This window comes from Drosophila sulfurigaster, chromosome 2L, assembly GCF_023558435.1.
Source record: "Drosophila sulfurigaster albostrigata strain 15112-1811.04 chromosome 2L, ASM2355843v2, whole genome shotgun sequence".
In the NCBI taxonomy this organism is placed as follows: Eukaryota; Metazoa; Arthropoda; class Insecta; order Diptera; family Drosophilidae; genus Drosophila; species Drosophila sulfurigaster.
The window spans coordinates 9,732,807-9,752,080 of NC_084881.1; the positions used below are offsets into that span (position 1 = coordinate 9,732,807).

Sequence of the window (19,274 nt, forward strand, 5' to 3'; positions counted from 1 at the left end):
TTTCCCACTTATTCCTCATTAAAAACGTCATTGAAGTTGCCCTGAAGTGAGAATTGTTGCTAGAGACTTTATGTGTAGCTTAAAATTTAAGTTTTTTATTTTTTCTATTATTTTATGAGATGTTGTATCAGTACAAACATTCAAAACTATCATAAGAAATTTGATATATATATTTTTGTATTTAAAAACAGTTTTACAATTTTTTTTTAGCTGTGCATTTTTAGCTGTGCATTTCTTTATTTGTGATTGAAAAATATTGAGAGTTGAAAATACATTTGATACTTTTATTCTTTATGTATTTTCTGTTCACTTCAATTTCATTCTAATTTCTTATTGAACTCAAAGTCTGCTCCCTTTACCGGGCAACTCAAGTGCCTTGCGAACGAAAGTGGAACCCAAGTTCCGTGTTAATATTTCGAAAAATTGCTCGAAGAAGAGTTTTGGAATGCTTAGCTGGCAGTTAATTCTGTTTCATTCGAGGCGAAGGTAACAAATTAGCCACGAGATGCGAAACTTTCTGGTTACATATGCAATTTTTCTTGTCATTCGTTTTTGCAGATGTTTTCAGAACTTTCGACATATACATAAACACACACATGCACGCATCAACACACACACACACAGACAAGCATGTCTCTAAGTTTACATCTACATCTACATATATTGTATACTTTGTACATGTCAGCATTAAATATTCATGATACAGTCAGATAGAGTGGGATTGGGAGTGAATGTGCGAGGGAGTGGTAATGGTGAGCGGAAGGGAGGCGAATCGAAGGCAAGGTAAGGGAGGGGAGGGGGGAACGGTTAACTGAGAGATGCAGACATGAATGTTACATCTTCATACGCAGCGCAAAAGTATGCTACGTTTTTATGCCTTGCCCCTTCGTCAGTATTAGTTTATTTGCCGTTACACGCTCAGTTTGCAAGCGATGATGAGAATGAAGAGAGCAGCAAATGAGAACGAAGGCGATGCAAAGGTGAGCAGCGGGGGGAAACGGCTGCCATTTGGCGCTGCCATTAATGTAGCCGCTAAGTGGCAATGTCATGCTAGGCTAGGCCCAACTCTGCCGAAGGGGGGAGGTAGGGAGGTGGAGGCGATGCGGACCAACCGCAACCAACAAAAAGCCAACGGAAGATTTCCGGCTAAAAGGGTGCGTGCCTTGGCTAAGCTCAGCTGTGGTATGATATGGAACCGGGAGAGGGAGAGGGATGCGGGGCAAGCATATTGAGGGTCTGTTTGGATCGTCCAAGGCGGTTACGCCTTTGCATATTTCATAAGCAATTACTAAGCGGCTTTTAGGCGTTGGCATTGCGTTGAGTATATTTCAAAAAACACAAACAAACACATAAGAAAAATTGGCGCAGTTGACAACACACAACACGCCCCGCAAAGTAGGCAACGCATTTCTATAATACACACACACACACACACAGACTCACTCACACGCACTGCACTTGAGCACAACAATGCCAAATGGCTGGGCATATAATTTATGATTACATTTTATGACTACACTCGTTGCCTCTGTCTTTGGCTTTGTTTCTTTTTTAAGTCATTGCTTCCTATTATTTTGTTATTAAATTACACGCAATTGCCTTTGGCCCTGCCTGTGTGTGTGCGTGTCAAGTGTGCGTCTCTGTATGTGTGTGTGTGTGTGCGGATGATTTTTATGACTTTGGCAAAGTTCAAAGCGACTGCCTACCGTCTCTCCTTATATCCAAGCTTCCCTTATTACCCCGCCCAGCACACATTGCCATTAAAAGTTGATTTCATTTTATTAAATTTGCGCGGTTTTGTGCCCTTCTGATTTTTGATTAATTTTCTCGTATATACTTGTATGTTTTTCCAATGAATTTAAGAAGTCACAGGTATTGCATGACTGGCGAAAACGTTGGATTTGCAATTAGCTGTCTTATAAAACCAAATTTAGTTTGGAGTATATTTTTAGTCCAGCTGGCCGTAAAGTAGATTTGGTGCCTGAAGGAAATGTATGAAACAGGCAGAAGAAGGCATCTGCGACCTCTTAATATATATACATATATGTCTTATTGATCAGCGTCAACAGCCAAGTCGGTATGCCGATATCCCTCTGTCTGTATATGTTATGAACTCTTAGATCTCAATGATTATAAGAAAAATAAATAACGAGCGTAATTTTATTTAATTTTTTAGTTCACACAATACTAGCAAAAGTATTTACGATTTATTCCTCATTGCGATCGGATAAAAATGATAGAAGTTATGGAAAAGATACTTTTTTATGGCTCAAAACGTTTGCCGCCATTTTTTTTATCTTTATGTATTTTTTTAATATATGGTATATTTTAATTGCAGTACTATATCAATAGACCACATATAGGCTTTCAGTATATTTGTGGTACATAAATGTGGTTTATTTAATGAATATTAACGTTTTATTTTTCACCAAAATGGGTAGCCGAGTACATTCGATTGTAGATTTCTTACTTGTTATTAATAAAAATGTTGAAAAAACAATATTGAATTTATGCATTTTGGTTACATTTATTATTTAAAAATTTATAAATTTGTTGTAGATAACACACAGAATAAATATATAAATATTACCAAACAAAAATAAAAATATTTTAAAAAATACGGAAAAATTAATATAAATAAAAAGTAACATTTAGTTACATATTTTATTTTTCATATAATATGTATTTTTGTTGATACATTTTGTTGAATAAAACATTTGATTTTAAAATCTCAGACTATCATTTAAAATTTAAAACAATTTTCCAAGCCCATTTCTTAAATACAATATTTAATTTATCATCGTAAAATGTCATTAAAAAATGGGGTGTTGAAAACTTAATACTAGTATGCGTAAAAGTTAATACAATTTGTTTGTTAAAGAGCAGCACGTTTCATGCATTCCAGCTCGATTTGATGATGGCATTCAATTTGATTCCATTCAGTAGTTTTTGGGGACGAGCATGCTCAGTCGATTATCTTGTATCTTGTATCTAAACAAAGGCCGACAATTATCTTAATGCCAGGTGCAAGAAATTAATGTGCTGTAAGCACATTTCAGCACAATACTCAGTATAACTAACGAATGCGATGAGTGCGATGCGAATGGAAATGGGAGTGAAGATGGAGATGGGGCCTGAAGGTAGATGACGATGTCGCACTTAATCTGCGATAAAGACGGCCCGTCCTTTCGGTCCATTCTAGGCAAAAAAGGTATCTGCAGACAAATCGCTGTCTGCTGCATAGTAAGGGGGAAGAGAGTGAGAAAGAGAGCGAGAGTTCGGAGTGGAGTCGAGTGGTGGACATTATAAGAACTCGTTGTGGTCCCTTTTTTCGTTGTTGTTGTTGCCTTAGCTGGGTGTCATCTATTTGTATTTTTATGTGCTTAATGTCAACGAAATAATTGAGTAACTCTGTGGTGTATGTGTGTGTGTGTGAGAGACAGAAAGGGAAAGGCAAAAGGTAGCCAAGTGCAGCCATTGTACAAGAGGCGGGTGGAAGTTTTTCGGCATGGACAGTTGGACTGCTGACAGCTTGACTGAAATGGAAAGTTAATGTTTCAACCGTAACACAGCCTTGGGCGGAGAATGGAGAACGGAGAACGGAAAACGGAGAATGAAGATGTCATGAGGTGAAAATCGTATCTCTATTTTGATGCTTAGCGCATTTTCATGTTATCATGTGCCACGTTGAAAGTGCTAAAAGCAGATGCTTGAAATGCTTTTGACTTTTGAAGGAACACAGAAAATGTTTAGCAGTGTTAAAAAATTTAGATGGCTTTTGCAGATTTCTGCATTTAAGAGAGAAATTGATTTTATGAAAGTGCTCTAAAAGTCGGTAATAATATTGTAGAAAAGTATATTCGATTTAAAAGTTTGCTTTACAAAAAGTTTAAAATTAGGCCGCTATTGTTATTAGTTTGGAATATTTTAATATCAATATTGGCTATATTTCTGTTAATATTAATTTGAAAAGCTTCTTAGAACATTCAACGATTTAATATTTTCTCTGTTTATCGTTTTAATCTGCATAACTTCAAAACCATTTCTCTTCAAAAGCGATCCTACAAATCATATGAATCTTTTGCTTATAGCTGTTCAAAACTACTATATATAATGTTTACTTGTTGGGAATGAGAATACACCCAACTATATTTGGTTAATCGGATTTGGGGAGGGTAAAAATTCATATAGCTACTGCTTTGCTTTGGTTTTTATGGGCAAACTCTTTAGGCTGCTTTTAGGCTTTATGTCTTTTCAATGCATTGGAAAAGAACAAAAACAGCAACGAGCAAATTTTATGTGCACAACAGCAGTCCACCTGTTTGGCATACGAAACTAGTCGAAACGTTATTCTCAGTTTACTTCGCATCGTTGCGTTGCGTTGCGTTTCATTTCGTGTATATACATTTCTTTCGGTTTTTTTTCACAGATATTATATTTTCGGTTGGCATGGTGCGTGGGAAAACCAATTTCCTCAGCGTAGCACTTACCGCTTTCTGTATATTTTTTTTTCGTAATATGACCATTTTATGGCACACGCATGTGGTGTATGTCTCGCTCCCTCAGGGTGTATAGGTGTGTGCATAGGTGTATGGGTGTATGGGTGTGTGTGTGTGCGTGTAGGTGCTAAAGCTAAACACGTACTAGCATAGCCCAAAGGTAGTTCCATCTAGCTCTGGGTACAGCACCACCTGCTTTACTTTTTTTAATGAAACAATCTCAGCAAATATGATATTTTGTATGCAAACATGCAAAATATTGCCTGCGCCTCAACTTGGTCCTCGGCCTCCTCTCACTCCTCGTTTCCTCGTAAAACGAAATAAGCGAAGCGGCCCCCATGCTGTGTGCCCCACTCTGTGGTGCGTTGCCTCGCGGCCTGCTGCAGAGGCTGTTGATGTTGCTGTTGCTGTTGCCGTTGTGTATCTTGTGTGGTTCGGTGGCTGCGTCTTACGTCAAAAGACAAACAAACAAATATTTGCGCTGACAATAAGTTGAGCGAAGCGCAAACGAAAGGAACCAACCAAAAAAAAAAAATAAAGGAAAAAAACACATCGTGAATTAAATACAATGCGTGCGTGTTCCAGTAAACAATATCGCCGCAGTATAACATATACTGTTGACTGAAGTCTTGTGTGAACTGATATTAATCAGAAAATTACTTTTTCCTCGCTTCGGTTTTAATAAAACAATTGCCAACAAACAAAAAGTGGGAACTCTATGAAATGAAGTGGAAAAGGCCGCAATTATTCTTTATCGAAGACTTACAATATCAAATTCAATTTTTCCACTCGATATTTAAATGATTATTGTTTTCAGAATCGATAGCAAAACACAGACAGTTCTATTTTCATTTCGCCATCAATTTTCATAACATTTTAGAAATTCTTAGTATTTGATGTTGGCGGAAATCTCTTCGGAGAACAGCCTAGAGAGAGGCGTCATGGTTGCCTGCCTCGTTGGTTGCTTACTTTTTCAATACATCATACGCATTTTGAGAGGCGCTTTTTATGAAAATTTTATGTTTTTAGTTGGCAAACGCAAATTGTCAGCTGCATTTGAAATGAGCTCGCATTGAGCAGATTGCGCTAAGAACCCTTTGATAAGTAAATATACAAATTTCTTCTTTTTAACTTCGCTGAGGACGCGTGTCCTTATCAGCACTTGAATGTACAGACATATCTATGTATGGTATGTTGTGAGCATGTGTGAGTGTGCTGTATTAAATATGTATTGTATATCAATAATTCGTACAGAGTAATGGATGGGATGGCTTTCATTCGTACAGAGTAAAGTTTCTGATTGCGGTCAACTTGGTGGCCGCCAGTGCGATCTCTGTCTACGAATGATTGCAAGTTGACACACAGCCTCCTCGTGGCACCTCCTGGGTAGCTATCTTAGCATCCGCTAGATAGCGAGCTAATGTGTGCAGCGAGTCATCCGGACGGTAAATGGTTGAGCGCAGGGTTTGGAACCCGCCTCGGAAAAAAGAAGCCCAAGGAAAACCAAAGCGAAAGCCTCGGAAAGGATCCCCCCTTATGTTGACGACCACCGCAAAATGAAAAGGACTACGATTTAAGGATATGCACCTGGAATGTCCGAACCCTTAATTGGGAAGGTGCCTCTATCCAACTGGCGGATGCCCTCGAGAAATTAAAGGCTGACATTACCGCCATCCAGGAAATGAGATGGACAGGACAAGGTTGTTCCAAGCGAGCAAACTGTGATATTTATTACAGCTGCCATGCGGAGAGGCGCGAATTTGGATGCGGATTTGTAGTAAGCCGGAGACTTCGCCACCACGTCTCCAATTTCACCCCAGTGAGTGAACGGCTGGCTACAATCCGCGTCAAAGCTAGATTTTTTAATCTTAGCATAATTTGCGCGCACGCCCCGACGGAGGAGAAGGATGATGCTGCTAAGGATGCATTCTACGCGAGACTCGAGGACACATACGACCGCTGCCCAAACCACGACGTGAAGATCATCCTCGGGGACTTCAACGCAAAGGTTGGGCGCGAACGCATCTTTGACCGCACCGTCGGTAAATTCAGCCTCCACGAGACCACCTCGAACAACGGTTTCAGGCTGATTGACTTCGCCGCGGCGCGAAACATGGTAGTGAGTAGCACCAGATTTCGGCACCTCGACATCCACAAGGCCACATGGCTGTCCCCTGATCAGAAAACGCGCAACCAGATTGATCATGTTGTGATAGACGGAAGGCATGCCTCAAGCGTGATGGACGTGCGTACGTTCCGTGGAGTCAACATAGACTCGGACCACTATCTTGTCGCAGCCAAGATACGCATGCGGCTAAGCCGAGCGAAAAACGTACGCCCCATCACGCAACGAAAGCTTGACGTCACTAGGCTGCGATCACAACGGACAGCAACAGCCTACTCCACTCACCTCTCGGAACTGCTCCACCAACCAACCCCTCTTCCTGTTGACGCCGGCGGACTCTGGGCGCACATATCCCACTCCATGCGAGCTGCCGCTGAAACAGCCATTGGGTTCAAGCGCCCACCCACACGGAACCAATGGTATGACGAGGAGTGTCGCGTCGCAGCTGCGGCAAAAACGCCGCCTACATAAGAACGCTGCAGTCTGGCGCAACGCGAGCTACGTGTGAACGTTACAGGGAGAAAAGGAAGGAAGAGAGGCGGCTTTTAGACGGAAAAAACGGGAGAAAGAAAAGCGAGAGTGCGAGGAACTCGAGGTGTTGCAGGACAGAAATGATGCTCGAAAATTTTACCAACAAGTCAACCGTCTGACACATGGTTTCAAGACCGGAGCATCTAACTGTCGAGATGAAAACGGGATTCTGGTTACAGATACGCAGTGCACGCTGAGGTTATGGAGGGCGCATTTTTCCAAGCTGCTAGCAGGCGATGACGGCACCAATCCCGCCATTGGAGGAAGCAACCCGATACCACCAATCAACGACAATGTGGATATACCACTACCTAGCGATGACGAGGTCCGAGTTGCTATTATGCGACTCAAAACAACAAAGCAGCCGGTGCTGATGGACTGCCTGCAGAGTTGTTTAAGGCCGGCGGCGAAGAGCTGATAACGTGCATGCATCAGCTCTTCTGCAGAATATGGCTAGAGGAAAGCATGCCCAACGATTGGAATCTCAGCGTCCTTTGTCCTGTGCTGAAGAAAGGCGACCCGACGATATGCACTAACTACCGGGGAATTAGCCTGATTGCCATCTCATATAAGGTCCTATCGAGCGTAATATGTGAACGACTGAAGCCGTATACCAGCACACTGATCGGACCTTATCAGTGCGGCTTCAGACCTGGCAAATCCACCATAGACCAGATCTTCACATTGCGCCAAATCCTGGAGAAAACCCACGAAAATGGAATTGACACACATCATCTCTTTGTCGATTACAAAGCTGCATTCGATAGTCCGACACGAGAACGCCTATATGCCACCATGTCTGAGTTCGGTATTCCTGCAAAGCTGATACGTCTTTGCAGGATGACATTGAGCAGCACCATCAGCTCTGTCAAGGTAGGAACGAACCTCTCCGAACCTTTCAATACCGTTCGAGGTTTCAGACAAGGCGACCCCCTGTCGTGCAACCTCTTCAACTTTGTGATGGAAGGGGTCTTGCGGAAAGCCGGTGTGCATCGAGCTGGCACTATTTTTTATAAAAGTGTCCAGCTCCTTGCTTACGCGGATGATATTGACATCATTGGCCGCAGCAAGCGTGATGTCACTGCTGCATTTTCCGCTATCGAAAAGAGTCAGCAAAAGTGGGTTTGGCGGTAAACGAGGGCAAGACGAAGTATATGCTGTCGACAAGCAGGGAGGCGCGGCGACTAGACTCCCAGGTGGTAGCAGACAACTATATGTTCGAAGTGGTCAAGGAGTTCACATACCTTGGCACTGCCATCAACACCAAAAATGACGTCAGCCTGGAGATCAAGCGAAGAATCACACTTGCCAATAGGTGCTACTTTGGTCTGAGTAGGCAAATGTGCAATAGAGACCTCTCGCCGAACAAAATTAGCACTCTACAAGACACTCATACTACCCGTGCTCTTATATGGCGCAGAAGCATGGGTAGTGTCAATGACAGATGCAGCAGCGCTTGGAGTGTTCGAGAGGAAAATTCTTCGCAAGATCTTCGGTCCCGTTCGGATTGGGGACGACTTTCGCATTCGGATGAACCACGAGCTGTACGAGTTGTACGACGACGTGGACGTGGTCCGGCGCATCACGATACAACGTCTGCGCTGGCTCGGACACGTTGTGCGTATGGATGAAGAATCTCCAGCTCAGAAGGTATTCGAAGCGAGAGTCGACTACGGGCGACGACGAAGGGGACGACCAAATCTTCGTTGGAAGGACCAAGTAGAGCAGGACCTTAATCTGCTGGGAATTTCCAATTGGAGGAGGCGCGCGAAGAGCAGAGGCGCCTGGAGGGAGACGCTGAGGTCGGCCAAAACCCGAAATGGGTTGTAGTGCCACCTAATAAAATAATAATAATATCAATAATTCAATATTTATTTTCACTTTCTGTCATTTTTTCACATTTTCTGCTCAGTCGTAAGTCGTAACAAGGAAATTTAATCTTTTCATTTTTGTTCTTTTTTGTTGTCGTCATTTCTCCACCTGCTGTCAATTTTTTTTTTGCTGTTTTTGTTGCTGGCGAATTTCGCTTCCCTTTTTGACGAGCCCTGAAACCCAATTAGTTGACGACCACGTCGACGAAGACGGCGGCGACGATATTGACGTTGAAATTTGACATCCCGGCAGCGAAAACCAATTGAAAATTGGACTCCAAATTGTATTTTATAACAAACGAAATGGGAGCATCAATATTTTTTCTTATTCTTTTTCTTTCATTCTCTCCCAATTCATTTTTGGCGTCTACTTCCACTTCCACTTCCACCTGCATTTTAAGGGCGAGTGGTCTTAAGTTCTTCGTGCCGGACAATTGATAATCAAATCACAAGTAAATACGGGTGTATACATGTAATGTCCTCGGGCAGCCTGAGGTCCCGTGTTGGCAGGACAACGTGTGAAATTGTAGAGTATGAAACTTTAGGCACGCAACTCGCTGCTTAATGATGTGTTTGTTAACCTCACTTAGTTGTAGTTGTTCAATAAAGGGGGAGGAGAGAAAACATAGATATTTGTACAACAAGATGAGAGATATTAAAATGTAAAAGATATCCTAGAGAGATAAATCCTTGCTTGTAACTCGTAATATCTTTTCGGTTGCCGTTGGTAATTTTCATACTTAAACAGAACAAGGCTGCAACTTTTGCTGTCTGTCTTTTAAAAATGTTAGCAACATTCTCTTGCACAACTAAACTTTTTTTTTTATTAAGACTACGAATGTTTCTCTGTTTTTGAATGTAACACGCTCTTTTTTTTTGGCACAAACATTTTATTTAAATAGTTACAATTAAATCTTGGTTTTTAGTACACAAGTTTCTAGTTGTAGGGCATAGAAAATGCAATTGTATCTGTGTGTTTTCATTAAACCAACTCATTTCCTTAGCAACTTTGTATCTTGTATCTGTATCCTCTAAACTATTGCCATAGTCACTAATTACAATTGCACGCTGTCCATTCGGTTCCTTCACTTCTCTCCAGTTGCCGTTGCTGTTTCTGTTCCTTTCCTTTCGCACTCAACATGGACGTGAACGTCTTGTAGCCTCCAAGGAGTGTCGACAGTAGAGAATACCGAACTGACCAGTCCAGTCCAGTCCAGTCCAATCGAGTCCAGTGCAGAGCACAGCATACAGTTTCGTTTGAGTTCCGTTCAGTGTTGGGCAACTAAGCTGTCAACAAATTAACTGTAACGCTCTCTGAGCTTGGCCAACATGCTTGGCCATGTTTTGTTGCCTAGTTTCTGGCGTCGCTGGGCCGTGCACATGTGTCGTAAATTGCATGCCCCAAAGGAGCTGCTAAAGCGCCGCCAGCAGCTGCTTCCACTCCACATATATTGAACAATTAGCTAGATGGCTAAGACCCCAAGCTCATGCCTAAACCTCAGTTTCCAGTTCCTAGTTCCAAGCTTCGACCACCCAACCTCCATCAACAAAAGATGCTCTTTGGATGATTTAAATTTGTTGCGTTTTTTTTTTTAGTTTTTTTTTTGTGTTGTGTTTTGTTCTTTATTGCTTCAAGCGGGTATTTGGATTTTATCATAGTTTTCGCAAAGTCCCTCTCAAAGCAAAGCTCTTCAGTTTCAGACTCAATCTAATCTGCTGACATCAACATATTTTTCCATCTTGCCTTTATCTGCCTTCCATTTCATAAAGTGGTCTGCTTCGAATTTTCAACAGGCAAGCATGTTTCACTTTTTGCCGTGCACTTTCTTTGAAAGTTGACTTTGAATTTCTCTGTTTGACATGGGCTCAGCACAAGTAAATCATCACTTAGTTTGATGATTTTCCGTTCAATGTGCAAGTTGCTATATACAATGAACATTTACTTATAGCCTTTCTTTCTACAACTACTTTGATGACACTTGCCAGGGTTTTCGAATTATTTATATGAAAATATTTTAATTTTATTTGTAAGAAAAGCTTAATTGATAACTTTCTCAATATGTGTTTTTATACCCAATGCTAGGGTAGAAGGGTATTATAACTTTGTTTGCAGGAAATGTATGGTATATTTCAAATCGATATACCAAATAAAGCCTTTGGTATACTTAAGCATATTTGCAATATATTTTAAATGTAGTACAAAAACGAAATACCAAGCATGATTTTGCTGTGGTATATTTCAAGAATATGGTTAAATGATGATGGGTAGCGGGTATCTCACAGTTGAGCACACTCGACTTTAACTTTTTTATTTTGAATATAATGAACTTCTTCTTTTCATGACAAGTTCTTTAGTTGATATAAGCTTAGAATAAACTTTGCTATATACCATACTAATATTATGATTTCTGTATGACTAAATTAATGATCTCTCATTTAGTTCATCTTTCTAGCTGCTAAAAACCGACATCAGATTATTTGACTTTTATTGATGCGAGAAGATAATTCAGTTATTATTATTTGTTATGAATTTTCCAATAATATATTTATTGTGTTTCAATATAGGTCTTGCTACAGATATACTGAATATATAGTATTTTTTTTGCCATTGAATTTGAATTGAATGTAATATCAAGGGTATTTAATCTCTTGCAATCCTGTTCGCATTCTGTATGTTCTTATTCTTTTTTTTTTTTGTTTGTGTCATGAGGGATGATAAGAAGCTTTGTATGTTGAGGGGGGAGAAGTGTGTGTGGGGGGGAAGATGGTGTTCGGTATAAACGATATACATTTTGTATAAATAACGGCGCTACGTGCGGTAATGATGGCGACACGTGACAAGCCAGCGAAAAGAAGGTAGACAAAAGGCGCTGAAATGAGATATTTTTCGGTGAATATTTATTATGGCGGCGCCAGGGCAGGTGTATAAATTTGCATGAGCTACTGCGATATTCCGCATGTGTGTGTGTGTGTGAGGAAACAGTTCACAAAGCACTGCATAAACAAATAAACAAACAAAACATAAATTTTTGCACACAAGAATATATGAGTAGGTGGGCAACACAAGCCGGATAGCCTCTGCTCTCTCTCTCTCTCTCTCTCTCTCCCTCACACACTCAGTCTGTCTCACTCTCTTCTTCTGAGATGTGGCATGACTGAGGGGGCAAGCTCCTTATGCGGTGCACGTTCCTTCGCCTTTGCCATGCCACCAGTTTCCGTTTCCATTCTGCGCTCCTGCTGTGCGCCTTTGCCAGGTCTTGACATTGGCTCTGATAACAATAATAATAATAAGAAGGTATAATAACAATCATTTTGTGCCCATAAATGCCGCTGCATGTCTCGACCTGACCCGTCTTTCAGCCCCTTTCCCCCTTTATCCCAAAAGCCTCCCTCTAAGAAGTAACTCGATTCTGTTTTTTTTTATTGACTGACTGGCAGTTTCAATGGAAAATTGGTTTATTTATAGCAATATTTTTATATTTATTGTTGCAGTACATAAGAATTCTTTTTTTTTTAAGAATAAATAATATATATTTGAAGTGGCCGTGCTGCTCGCTTCGAGAGAGATTTCCAGGTCGACAACTGTAAAAGAAATACAAAAAAAGGACATGAGAAACTTATTGTTAACATAGAGTATAAGTATAAGTAATAGCCGACTTAAAACTAATAAAAAAACTTTGCTTATTTATGCATCTTTTTAGCTGATCGATTTGTGAAGACGAAAACAAAACGAGAGCGAAATTATGGAGGAATTTAATAACGTGAGTAACGCTTTCTTTTCTGTTATGGTTGACTGAATACTTAAGAGCTCGTAATAATAACCATATATTTTCTCTATATAAAGATATGCAGTTTTTATAACACTCATAACAATATAAAATGAAAAAGTAAACGTAATAACTTTATGAACAAAAGTTCAGTATATTGACTGACAAACAAAAATGGTTGATAACATTTTTTTGTTCAGCTTAAAGTGATGAGATTAGTTAGGACATCCGTCAGCAACATGGTATATTTTTATGACCCTGTTATGTTGCATGATTGGGAATTGAACTTTATTCTATATATATATTTTTGTAAATCAATGTTTGAAAATTAAAAGTCTATGCTGAATTTATTTTCTAATTATTCAATTAGCTGTTGTGAGTTTTACATTAGACTGGAATTAGACTGGAATAAACAAAATGAAGCAGTATTAAAATGATTCACATAGTATATTCAGTATATACTGTGAGTTTTACATTAGAGTTGAACAAACAAAAAGAAGCAGTATTAAAATGTTTCGCATATATTGACTATATACTAAATGACCTGCCATCAAGCTAGCTGTTTGGCAGCAGCATTTTGCACTAATTGAGTGCAAATGGATTAAACGAAAACGAATAAAATCCCATGAAAAGCAAAGTTGACATTTCATTTATAATTGCCGGACATTTTAAGCGTTCGACTGTTTGAGGTGTTTGATAAATACGAGCAGAGCAGAGCAGAGCATAGAGAGCTCTGTTGGCTATCCCATTATAAATCTAATTATTGCTTAATTAAATTTAATTTGAATATTTTAGCAATTTCGAGACAGTTTCTAGCTTAGCTTATCCCCAGTGAAATGGATAAGACAAATGATCTGAGTAAGGAAAATGATTTAAGGACATTTGCATATCCACTTGGCCACTCGGTCTTATTGCTTGCGTCTTTAGGCCAAACACACACGCACACGCACACATACAGATGCAGAGACACACTTTCTGTGGCTTTGCTCATTTGTCAAGTGCTGTCAAATCTTTTGGCCACATACGTAGTATGACACATCCAACAGAAGCTTTTCTCGTAACTGAGAATCTATGATTTGGCCATTAGTCGTTCCGTTGAATGTTTGTTACGTGCCAATGCAAAATTGAGGCAGCTTTTCAAGTGTCTAGACGACGACTCGGACAATTCCAATGCAAACAGTCAATTGATGAGTGCTCTGGCGTTGGCCAAAGGGAAGTGAAGGGGGGGGAAAAGAGTTGCAAAGGGGGGGACGACAACACGTAATTACTGTAAGCGTATCGAATGGGGCTTTTATTTTTCGGCCAGCGCCTTTCCATTTGCCAGCCATAAAGCAATCTGCTGCTGTTCATAAAGTAATCTCATCTATGTGTGTGTGTGTGTGAGTGTGAGTGTGAGAGTTATATGCGGGTAGATGCTCAGAGACCCCTTCTTTCCCCTCTCCATTCGGACAGCATTGCATATGCTTTTGTCCAATCCTTTGCAGTTGTAACTTTTCAGTGGGGCCGAAAAGGATATCGGTTGGCACAAAGGCAACAAATTAAACTGTTCTATTTGCAAATGAATTGTGCGTGTCTGCCCTGCGTAATTTCGTAATTTCGCAGAAAACTTTCAGCTTGCCACACACACACATTGCTTGCTGCTTGCCCCACGGCATGTGTTGTTGTAAAACCCAGCCAATATCTAGGCAAATAGCGAATGCTGCAACACACACGTTTCAATGCTTCACATAAAATAAGTAGCTCACATATAAAAGGAAGCGAAATGAAAGAAAAGGATTCTACTGTCTTTTGTATCAGCTGCATGTGTGTGTGAGTGTCTCTTTGTTTGTGTGTGTCTGTGTGTGTGTGTGTGTGTTGCAAACTTTTGTGAGGGCTTTCTTGCTCCTTGCTTGTTTTTTTTGTTTCTTGGGGCGTTTCATACGCTCAATTGCTGTTGGTTAGCCAGCACCGGCTGCGTGTTCTGGTCGACAGTCAATTGAAAATGAAATTGCTAAAACTTGCCAGCAAACTCTCTAAAAATGAGTGTGCGAGTGTGTGTGTGTGCGAGTGTGTACCGGCATTTCTGTTCAAAGCAAACGTGCGGACAAGCATGCATAATGAGCGGCAGCCCAGCAATGGAACCGAATCAAATTGGTAAGCAGCAACAGCAGCTACTCGACTGAAGCTGAAGCTGAGGCTGCTCTGTGCTGTGCTCTGTGTTTGCATGCGGGCCAAGAGAGTTACCTCAGAAAATTAATACTAACAGACGCATAAAAGTATGCAATATCAAATGCTTAAAGCTACGTGCCAAACTTTTATGACCAGCAGCAACAAGAAGGGTGTTTTGCTCTTTAATGATCGTTAAGTTGCAGCTGCAAGCTGCAAGGGACTCACTCTGCTTCCCCTTGCCCCTTTTATCATTGGCACGTTCGTTGTTGTCGAATTCTGTTATTCTTTTTTTTATAGATTTGTTTGTTGTTTTTACTTTTTTTTTTTGAGTGCATTTGCTTGTTGCGTTGACTACGCAGTTTACAGATTTTTACGATTTAACTCTCGTGTTGTTGCACATGTGCGAAGCGAAAGTTTTCATTATTGTCACAAAGTGACAGATTGTTCAGAGCAAACATCGACAGAAAAACAAAAGGATAAAGGATCATCTGCATGGCAGTTTCGGTGGGGGGTGAGTGAGGGGTGCTAAAGGGTCCTGAGTGCGCTGTGTAGTTAAAATGGATTAAGCACCATAAAAAGCAAACATAATGCGGCTATATAACGGAAACAACAAGAGCTTTTTACGACAACTTTTGGACTAACTATACAAGCATAAGAAATCATTACCATTTTATGAATACTACTTACGACTTCTTCTTCTTCTTCTTCTTCTGATGCACAGATAGGGTTAGAACTTGGGTTTGTACTTTAAGATTTGTTTGCGTGAAAGGTGCGGTTCTATTCAAAAAGGGGAGTGCTAAAATACTTTTATGTCTAGCCAACAACGAACAAACTGAGTTTCTTTAGTGTGCAAATAAATTGACGTTTATATACAATAAACTGACTTTAAAGTGCACAAATATGATTTCACTAAACGATTTAAAATACCTATTGTGCAGTTTGCCAAATTATTATTATATTTCAGAAACAAATAATAAAAAAAACAAATGGTAATAATGACGAAGTTTCAAGCATTTTTGAATTTAGTATAAAGTACTACAAAATGTATCTTAATAGTTTAATTTATTACCCAATTTTGTAGTTATTTTAATTTAAATTTATTGAAGCATAAAGGAATTTGCGGAAGCATTTTGATTGAACATTGTCAGCAATATGCATCAATTAAGTTTTTAAATTCAAGTATAAACAGAAAAACTTACCCAATCTTATTCGCCAGAGAACTTTAAAAAGTTGTTACACATTTGCCATATTTTATCTTCGTGTTTTTCAGTCTTTTAATTTCAGCTTCATTAGTTTCGTTCACCTGAAAAAGAAAAATAAAAAATAAATTATTCATGAATTCAATTAAACACATTTAAATTCGTTAAAGAATTTTAATATTTTTCAATCAACAATTTATAGCTAAGAATTTAAATAAATCGCAATTTTGACCAATTTCCACATTCAACAATAATTGCATTTCTTAATTTTGGGAGCAAATTTAGAGTTTTCCAATTCATTCTAAATTCATTTTTATTATTTCTTTAGTTTTTGCTTTTTTTGATGGTCTGCCGCAAATTTCTCAAATATTTGTGGCAAATATTTTGCATAGAATGTGTGTCAAAGCTAATTCTGTTTGACTTTTCATTTGGGTGATTTGGTTTGGTCATTTGATATTTGCATTTGCATTTTTTGAGCCAAATATGCCAATGTGACGTCGTTTTTGCATTCTCATCAAATTTCAAAATGATGCGCAATGTTTGTCCATTTTCAATATTTTTTTTTTTTGCATTTGTTTTTATGGATTTTTCATTGGACAAATGAAATGGAAAATTCATTTGCATGCTTCAATTTTGGCAAACATTAAACCCAGTCCTGAATAACTAATACGTCGAAATGTGAGAAGAGCTTGTTTCCAGTTTTTTTGAATTCCTGCTTTTAGCAAAATTCAATTAATTGAGTGTTTCGGAGTTGAAAAGAATTGACGATTTTCTTTGTTCTGAAACTCACTTTGCGATACGGACTACAGGGTATGACACAGTCACGCACACTTTCACTCAACATAATAGGCAATTTCATATGGATTTCAGTCAGCGCGATAAATTGCAATAAAAATTGCGCCACTCAATCACTCGTAGTAAAAATTCTCATTTTATATATAAATTTGACAAATTAATCAGTTTGATTTCGGCCCACGCACTTTAATTGACCTTATGAAGGAGCTCGCAACATTTGACGGCCCTAACGATCATCACACTCACACTCACATGCACGCACGCACACACACTCAGACACTTGAGACACTCCCACACAACAACTAAAATCGCACATAAAAATTTATCACCCCAGCCAGCCAGCCAACAACTGTGGCACAAAACACAATAACAAGGACAAGGACAAGGACTCTGGCGCCTAATTCAAACATTCGAATTTACGTTAAAACCTCATAAAAATGCGCGCGCCAAAAAAAGAACGAAAAACAAAAAAAAACAAAAATACAGAAACAAATAAGACGAACAGAAGCGTTATGAAGTTCATTTCTTCGTTGTTGTTTTCAGGATGGGGAGAAACTGGATATTTATACTCACATGAACTGTGCAAAAGGACTCGCTATCGAAATGGCAGACGGCAGCATGCTGTGGCGCCACCGCTTTTGCTGTTGCTCCTTTCACAGTTGCTTACGTATTATTTTCTTCTTTTTTTTTTGTTTTTCCCACGGTGGTATTGTCGTTTACATATCGTCCTGCTGCTGCTGCTGTAAGGATCTGTGTCCAAGTCCGTGTCCTGGGCGCTTGCCACGTTTGCCGTCTAAACGATTTACGACACTTTTGCCAACTGCTTTGCCGCACACATTTGCAATATTGTTTCGACTAACTGTGTGAGTTTGCTTGCTGGGTGTGTGCGTGAGTGTCTGTGTGTTATTAGCATTAAACAAAACCAACACAAGCACAGTCAGTCACAAACACACACACACACACAGACACACACGCAAACAGAGTGAGCGAGTGTTACAAAAACTTGACAAAAACAGCAACGAATGCCGCACACGTTCGTTTTTATTATGTTAAATGTCTCCTGGGGCCAACCAGGACCAGGAAACAAGCGGGACGAGACTGAGGAGAAGGAAGATGGCCAGTTGAAGTCCCAGTACCGCAACGGTAACTTGTGCCGTCTGCTTTGACTTTATTCCTCTTGTTTTGCTGTCTTTCTTTTTTTTTTTTTTTTGTGTTTGTTTGTTTGTTGCCACTGCTAGTTCACGTTGTTGTTGTTGCAAATGTTCAACTGTCACTGCGTCTGTCACATTTCACATTCATTCAACTTCAGTTACAAGCTCAAGCTCTCCGAGTCTCGCCACAAATGTAAACTATTTTATGCTCGCGCCAAAAAGTATGCAACACAATTTGCCAAACAGCAGCTTCACTTGGATTTTATTTTTACACCTGCCGCTTTTAGCACACAGCACGCCGCTCCAGTCGAGACTGACGCTGCGTTTGCCCTCAGCCTATGCGAATTGTCAGCTTCGGCAATTTCACCCACGCCCGAATGTCAAGCCGAACGTCGCAAAGCTTCGTGTGTGCACGAACATTTGGCAAGGCAGTTCGTGTTGAGTTGTATTTAGGTTCGGCAAAGTTGAGTTTCTTTGAGTCGTATTACCTTTTGAGCTTTACGCTCTCTTTAAGCTGCGATGAGCAGTGAGTCGGTTTGAACAACTCGAGTAAACTTGGAGTGCAAATGGTTTAGAGTTGCTCTTGAGCAATTGTTTCTATGCTCAGTTTGCATTGAGTAGCTAACTTTGAGATGAGCCTTGTTTCTGACTTTTATTTACTCTTTGCGCTCTTTAGCTAAATTGCATCTAACTTGGAGTTGTTTAAGCAGTCTGAGTAATAATTATAACTCAGTAGGTTCTTGAGTTGCATTTTGAGCTTATTTATCCAGGCAAGTGTTAAATATTGTATTTCAATATAATGCATTACAGTTGAACAAATTTTTAATATTTTTATATTTTACATGATTAAGAAATACAATTTTCAGCAGACTAAAATTAAAATCTCTCTTTTGAGTTACTTTGTTTTTAACACAACAGTGTTGAGCTTTCAACTTTTGAGTGTTTTAAGCAAACACAAATGCATTCTCTTTGGTCTTCTGCTGCAGTGCTGCAGTGAGTGTCCTTTTTCACTCATACTCACTTAAAATGCGCTCTTTTGAGTGTGCCCTCAATTTCTCTGCTTGCATTTGCACTCGCTCGCTCTTTTAAGTTGACTTTGAGTGAGTTCAGCAGGCGAAGCTCTGAGCGGAACTCGTTCGTCGTTGCCACCACGAAACTCACCACAGCGTCAGCCGAACGACACGAGCG

General features: G+C 39.8%; 2 protein-coding genes and 1 long non-coding RNA gene across 9 annotated transcripts in view; 2 read left to right on the forward strand and 1 right to left on the reverse strand.

Annotated features, from left to right (window-relative positions):
• Positions 1 to 19,274, forward strand: part of LOC133846137 (tyrosine-protein phosphatase Lar) — a 159,749-nt gene that overhangs the window by 11,837 nt on the left and 128,638 nt on the right. For all 7 annotated transcript variants that reach the window (XM_062280918.1, XM_062280926.1, XM_062280943.1 and 4 more), the window contains exon 2: positions 12,728 to 12,787. The gene's annotated coding sequence lies outside the window, so the exon portion shown is untranslated. The remainder of the gene's footprint in view (positions 1 to 12,727; positions 12,788 to 19,274) is intronic.
• LOC133847767 (craniofacial development protein 2-like) lies at positions 6,181 to 7,573 on the forward strand. Its single transcript, XM_062282985.1, has 2 exons — positions 6,181 to 7,062; positions 7,142 to 7,573. The coding sequence occupies exons 1-2, from the start codon at positions 6,181 to 6,183 to the stop codon at positions 7,571 to 7,573; spliced, it is 1,314 nt and encodes a 437-aa protein (XP_062138969.1).
• On the reverse strand, positions 12,529 to 18,392 carry LOC133846231 (uncharacterized). Its single transcript, XR_009894846.1, has 3 exons — positions 17,509 to 18,392; positions 16,141 to 16,244; positions 12,529 to 12,608 (listed from the first exon to the last, which is right to left on the reverse strand). It is a non-coding gene; the product is annotated as an uncharacterized LOC133846231 (long non-coding RNA).

What these genes read in the sequence shown, in the direction of transcription:
- LOC133847767 (XM_062282985.1), top strand. Translation starts at nt 6,181, where the DNA reads ATGAGATGGACAGGACAAGGTTGTTCCAAGCGAGCAAACTGTGATATT. An exon ending in GGTATGACGAGGAGTGTCGC is followed by an intron (nt 7,063 to 7,141) that starts GTCGCAGCTGCG and finishes TGAACGTTACAG; the next exon opens with GGAGAAAAGGAAGGAAGAGA.